The sequence below is a fragment of the Sorghum bicolor genome, chromosome 8 (assembly GCF_000003195.3).
Source record: "Sorghum bicolor cultivar BTx623 chromosome 8, Sorghum_bicolor_NCBIv3, whole genome shotgun sequence".
Taxonomy (NCBI): domain Eukaryota; kingdom Viridiplantae; phylum Streptophyta; class Magnoliopsida; order Poales; family Poaceae; genus Sorghum; species Sorghum bicolor.
The window spans coordinates 34,775,114-34,781,722 of record NC_012877.2 but is presented as its reverse complement, the minus strand read 5'-3'; the positions used below and the strand labels follow the sequence as shown (position 1 = coordinate 34,781,722).

The following is a 6,609-nucleotide window of genomic DNA, read 5'->3' as shown; positions in this document are numbered from 1 at the left end:
ATCATTATCTCATTACCAAAAAATAATTCACCACATGCAGCTTTCATGTTTCTTGGAGAAAATACTCACCATGCCAACAAACACAATTAGTTTATTCCATTTGCCAGTTCATTTTTTCTTCCCTATTAGTGTACCATTTGTACTATTCATGAAAAAAAAATTATGTAATGCACAGAAGAATGAAGTTGCAAACTTGTTGTCTACAGGATGAATTATCAAATGACTAACAGTGATTCTTTATACCCAATTTCCAAAGATAAATGATTAAACAAAACTATGGAGCTTCTTGTCCGTTTTGTTCTTTTTTGTGAAGGAAAATTATGTTGATCTATAGTATCCTCAAACTCAACAGATAATCCAGAGTGTAAACATTTCATTCAAAGGCATAAAAAGGTACCAAAATGGTAAAACGTATTAGGGTAAATGGGTAATGCATGCCTTTGCTCTGTACCAAAGGCTTAATAACATTATAAAAAGAAACAGCAGACAACTGTAATTTCATGGCAGTCAAAAACCAAATGAGAAAAGCAAGGCAACCTGTTTCACTGAAATTAGAGGAATTTAGTAATGAAGTTTTTAACCATTTGGTAATCCTAAAGATGACATTTGGCATTTCTGTGAGTGAGAAAAGTTTGCAAGTAGTACAGTGATGTAGTGCACCAGTCATGCCTTAGTTGGTTACTCTATCTACTATTTCAACAGGACAGTTTGAAACTGGAGGCAAATCCATTCTAAGGATTGTTCCAAGCAATCCTAAGTACAGTATTATGATATGCAGGACAATTACTTTTCTAACCTCCGATGTATTCTCATACTGCAGAGTTGTATGAAACCAATGACACAATGAATGGACAGTTTACATTCGATTCCCATCAACAGTGGTGTATGATACTCAAATCCTTTTTCTATTTTGATACAAAATCAAAAGCATGGATCTCTTACACTAATAGTAGTCTACATGTTCTGAACATTCCATCACAATTACACAAACTTATGCACAGAACTGAAATGCACACCAGACCATTGCTTCCACTGAAACCAATCACGGCCACATCGTGACCACAGAGACAACATGGCTATCTTTTCCATCGTCAAAGGGCAGGAAGACATACATGTTGGCGAACTCATTGTAGATCTCCCCTGCGAGCTCACCGTGCATCGCGCGGCAGTGCATGTAGAGCACAACGTTGGTCACCATCCCGTACAGCATCATCACGGCCAGCAGCGCTGTGCCAGCCACCGCCTTGACCACCACGGGCGCCATCCCAGTCCACCCAGCCCCAGCGTCGTACGTCTTGGCAGCCACACCGCCGAAGCCACAGAGCGTGACCCCAATCCCGGCAGCGAAGACCAGGAACGAGGAGAGGGCTGCGAGGCGGGCGCCAGAGAGGAGCCGGCAGCTCCGGCGGAGCGGCGTGAGGCCTGTGGCCGATTCGACCACGGCAGCGGCGCCAGCGATGGACCAGAACGGGGATAAAAGGACGAAGCCGAGGACGGGCAGTGCGGCGCCGAGCGCAGCGGGGAGCGGGAGGAGCGGAAGGAGTGCGAGCGGGGAGGCCGGGATGGCGGTGATGACGAGGCGGAGGAGGGAGGCTGGCACGGAGCGGAGCGAGGCGAGGAGCCGGACGGGGCGACCGAAGAACCCTGCGTGTGCGCTGGCCGCCGCGGCGGCGAAGGCAGCGAGGTAGAGGAGCGCGGCGGCGAGAGCGAGAAGCGGCAGCGGGATGTGTAGCGGGTTCCTCGGCGGATCCGGCGGGTACCAGAGAGACACGGAGGGGGCGGCGGGGGAGGAGGCGGAGGCAGGGAGGAAGGGACAGGGGAGGGCGAGTAGGAGGAGGGCGAGCGGGAGAAGAAGGAGAGAGGATAGGGCGAGGAAGTGGCAGGAATGTGCGGCGACGAGGCGGCGCGTGGAGGACGCCGCACCCGCGAGGAGGTCTGGCCAGAGGAGGGTGGACGGCGGGAGAGAGGGCGGCGGCGTGTCCATGACTGTGGCGGCAGCGGCAGACGCAGAGGCGGGGGAGCCGTGTACGGAACAGGCAAGTGGGGATTAACGTAGGTGCTGAAATGTTCTGTGGTTTGATTCCTCCGCAAACATGGTTGTTGGGTTGTATCCAACCTAGTTTTTGACCGAGCCAACCCGTCTAGTGTTTGGTTGTACCTTTGATTTTTTGGGTTGGAGTCAACCCGTCCCGTGTTTGATGAAGAAATTAGAAACATGGATTGGATGTCATGATAACACCGTTAGCGATGATCTCACTTACCACCAGTGGACCCCACCCGTCAATCTCTCACCTATTTCTTTTATTTTTATTTTTTTCTCTACCTTATCTTCTTCCAGACTTCCACCCACCACCTCGCCTCCCTCCCTCGCGTGCGACTGGGCGGTGCTCATAGCCAGGCAGAGGATGCCGCGGCCCACTCGCGCTCCAGACTTCGGAGCGGGCGTGGCGGAGGAGGCCGGAGCACCGGGACTTCGGAGCGGGCTCGCCTCCCTCCCTCGCGCGCGGCCGGGCGGAGGCGACCGGGCGGTGTCCCTCGCGTGCGGCCAGGCGGAGGCGCCCGCGCGGTCCTCTCGCGCTCGGGACTTCGGAGCGGGCGTGGCCGAGGACGCCGGAGCGGGGCGTGGCGGGGAGGGCGCGCGGAGGCGGAGGCAGCCAGAGCGGGGCGAGGCGCGAGGGCGCGCGAAGGCGGAGGCGGAGGCAGCCGGGCGGTGCTCGTGGGGAACGGACGCCGTTCGACGTCAGTGCGCGGGTCCCACTCAACCCGACGGGAGCGGCTCCGTCCGCCGAATTTTGGCGGATGAGTCCAACCCGCATCTTACGCGAATATTCCCTCTAGAGCCAACCCAACCCACCTTGAATTGCATCCAAACAGCCGTAGAGACGGGTCCAACCCAACCCAGCTCGCTCCAACCCCCAACCAAACACACGGCTAGTCACTGCACTGACCGTGTGTTTACTTGGGAGGACCACAGGGACGGGATGGGGCGAACCCATTTTTTACCGTGTTTGGTTCGAGCGCGGACTGACTCCATCCCTAAATTAAGGGGAATGGAGTCAACCTCGGTCAACGCCGTCTTCATTCGTTTTGGCTTTGGTCATCTCCTCGCGGATCCGCGCCATGGTGGCAGAGAAGGCACCGGCGAACGGGCAGACTGTAGCCACGGCGCGTGCGAGCATGTGGATGTTCAACGAGCAGCAGCCACGGCTCGTGCGAGCGTGGGCTAGGACGTGGAGTGGGGCGAGCAGAGGGGAGATCCGGCAAGCAGAGCCATGACTTTAGCAGCTATGTTCTGGGAACGTTCGGGACGTGATACGGGAATATGGTACGCAGTACAGTGTCTTTAAAACCAATAGAACTAGAGAGTATACAATTGCAGTTCGTACCAAATTCAAACGGAATACGTACCAAATCAAAATAAAACGATGATATGGAATACGTTCCCAAAAATAAGAAACATGTTCTCGAAACATATACCAAGCCGAAAGGAAACGCATACCAAATCTAAATGGAACGAGGAACATATTTTATCAGATTTAAAACTTAGACAAGTCTGAAATAATAGGGATAAAATAGTCTGCTACAACTAAAAAAACGAAACATGGACAATTTTTCATACGACAAAATTTTTCGTCCGTCTGCCTCGCATGTTGCTTCGTCCGTCCACCCATGCGATACCTAAAGGACGCACGCTCCGACGGTGGGCCCGAATCTTTCCCTCTCCCTCGTGCCCTCGCCCTTTCCCCCCGCAGGTCTTCTATCCCTCTCCGCCTTACTTCTCCCATCGCACGCGCGGTCTTCTATCCGCCTCGCGCCTCCCATCGACGATCACGAGACCTCGCCGTCGCCAGCAACATCGCCTCCTGCTTGCGCCGGAGCTGGTCCGGCGACCCCATGCCGCCAGACACCGCCACCTCCATGAACACCCACTGCCGCCCCGACGCGCCGCCGCAGGATCCTCAGGTGTGCCAATCCCTGCCTGCTGTGCAAAACCGAGCACTGAATCCTAACTTAAATTAATTGGCTACGTGTACTCCGGTTTGATCTAATTAGATGTGTGTACATATGTATTATGCCTGCGATCTGCTCTGATTCCCTGCCGACAGATCATTGAGGAGGAGAAGGACCACTGAGGTTTGTGACGCCCCGTCTACCTCGCCAACCCGCCGCTGCTGCGACATATCGGGCACCGGCCGCTCAGTCGCGGTGGCCTTCGTGTGGCGACGCATGCAGTACCGCTGCCTCCCTCCGGCCTGGCTGCACCTGTTCGTCTCATTCTCAGGTATGTTCTCTGTCTTCCTCTCTAGATTGATCAATTCAATAGTCAATTCTTCTCATCAAATTAGGAACTTCACAGGTGCCTACACTAGGTTCAAGGTTCATACATTTTTTTGAGAATGAGCAGCATGTGCCTATTTTAGAGTTTTTAAACGTTGGTTTTGGCCGAGAAAAATAAAGAGCTATGAAAAATTAAAATCATGCTGTTAGAAGAATGTTTCAGACTACAGCTAAAATAATTTTTTATAGAAAATAGATTTTGATCCCACTACATCGAGTAAGCAACTGTGACATAAAAAAGGTTTAATTGGCCATGCTTTCTGTTCAAATCATTTGGATCAACCATATCAAGGTTTTTATAGTCTCAGAATAATTTCAATTTCCGTTGATGGTTAGGTTAAATCTCAGTATTTGTGTTAAAATAACCGTTGTAGATCAATTTTTGCAATCTCATTATTTGTGCTAAAGTAACTGTTGTAGATCAGTTTTTGTAGTCTCAGAGTATCAAGGTTTATCAGCAAAATGGAGTACACCTGTAGTACATTCGTAGTTCACCTGATATACTTCAAGCTTCAGAATCATGGGTTAATGCAGTTTATTTGAGAATGCTTGATCACAGGAAAAGGCTTGCAGATCCTTCCTTAGAGAGCCAACCATGATTTCGTGCTTGTTTAATTTTTTTCATTTGACCATACACACTTGGAAAGAAAACTATGATGTTAGTGATATTGTCATGTTACCTGCATCAGAGACTAGGGCAGAGACTTTGAAACATAGTGAAACTTTCAGTAGTCACTTGGTAGGTCCTAATAATTTGTTAGTAGCTTGGCTCTTCAGTTGTAGGCACTTTACTATTCTTTTTTGGTAGCTTGGCATATATTATGATTTGGAACATATGAGATAATTGATGCCTTGAAATGTCCTTTTGATTTAGTTATTTTTATCTCTTGAACTTGTTTAGGTTGTTCTGTCTATTTTATAGCCCTGTTGGTATATGATAGATAATCAAATTTAAGCTTCCACAACTTTATCTATTGCACTATCCTGACTAGCTTGAATCCCTACTGAACAACACCATCTTCCCTGTAGTAGCAATCGTGATCTATCACCTGCTCAGGTAACTTACTTGCTCACCTCCTGTTTGATAGCAAAGACAGAATTAGGTTTCTTTGAAAAAAATAGTGCAATTAGTTTATGAAAAATGACAGCAATGCAACTAGATAGACCTATTGGAACATGTAAAACATAGTGGTATAGAACTAGACTTAGCCTCAGACTGCAGCTTTGTTCTTGTGATCGCTGAGTCTTTCCACTAAGCTCGACATGAAGAATTTAATAATTTGTTTTGTAGTTGAAAGGTCCAAATGGCTAGAGAGGGGGTGAATAGCCTAATTAAAATTTCTACAAACTTCACTAAGCAAGTGAGTTAGTAAAACAAATGGCGAAGCAATTCTAGCACTAGCTCAACTAAGCTATGCAAGCCACCTATACAAACTAGTACAAGGCTAAACACTAAAGCACAACAACAAGAGAAGGCTAGTTACACTCCTAAACAAGAAGACTAAACTAAACAAGCTAAACAACTAGCAAGGTATACAAGTAATTAAGGAGTGGAGAGTGATTGTTATACCAACGTTGTAGAGTAGAGATATATCCAACCAATCACTCACAATCACAAGAGAATCCTCAGCAAGAGATGACACAAGATTTTTTACCGAGGTTCACTTGCTTCCCAGCAAGCTAGTCCTCGTTGTGGCGATACACCCACTTGATGGATCACGCGCTAATTGGCAATCCAAAGCCAAACCCTCAGCGGGTGCCGCACATCTACTCACAAGATGGGGATCCTCCAAGCCACGAGTAATCCACTAGAGTAGCCAACTGCGATCTCCCACGGGGAAGGCTCAAGAACCCCTCACAAAACACTTGGTGAGGCTCGAAACAATCTCTAATCACGAGATCAACACCACCGCTGCTCCAAGCCGTCTAGGGCGTCGAGAAACACCCAAGAGTAACAAGAAATCTGCAGTAAACTCAAGAATCAAGTACCACTAAATGCAACTCTCAAAGCAATGCACTTGAATCTCACTCAATCTCACAAATATTAGCAATCAAGCAAGGAGATGAGTGGAGGGAGTGTTCTCTAGCTCAAAGTATGCCTCAAGTATTCAATTGTGCAAGCGTTAACCTCCCAAAGCCGGCCACCCTCAATTTATAAGCCCCCTCAAAGAACTAGCCGTTGGCTACTTTCACTGGGCTGAAATCGGGGGCACCGGATGCTACCAAGTGATCACCGGACGCTCGAACCCAGCGTCCACTGCTCAGAGGTTA

The 6,609-nt window shown here is 48.9% G+C and overlaps 1 protein-coding gene and 1 long non-coding RNA gene across 2 annotated transcripts; one reads left to right on the top strand and one right to left on the bottom strand.

The window, feature by feature from the left end:
• On the bottom strand, positions 842 to 2,088 carry LOC8061241. Its single transcript, XM_002442048.2, has one exon. The coding sequence runs from the start codon at positions 1,982 to 1,984 to the stop codon at positions 1,043 to 1,045; it is 942 nt and encodes a 313-aa protein (XP_002442093.1). The 5' UTR covers positions 1,985 to 2,088; the 3' UTR covers positions 842 to 1,042.
• Positions 3,726 to 5,211, top strand: LOC110429835. Its single transcript, XR_002447013.1, has 2 exons — positions 3,726 to 3,963; positions 4,107 to 5,211. It is a non-coding gene; the product is annotated as an uncharacterized LOC110429835 (long non-coding RNA).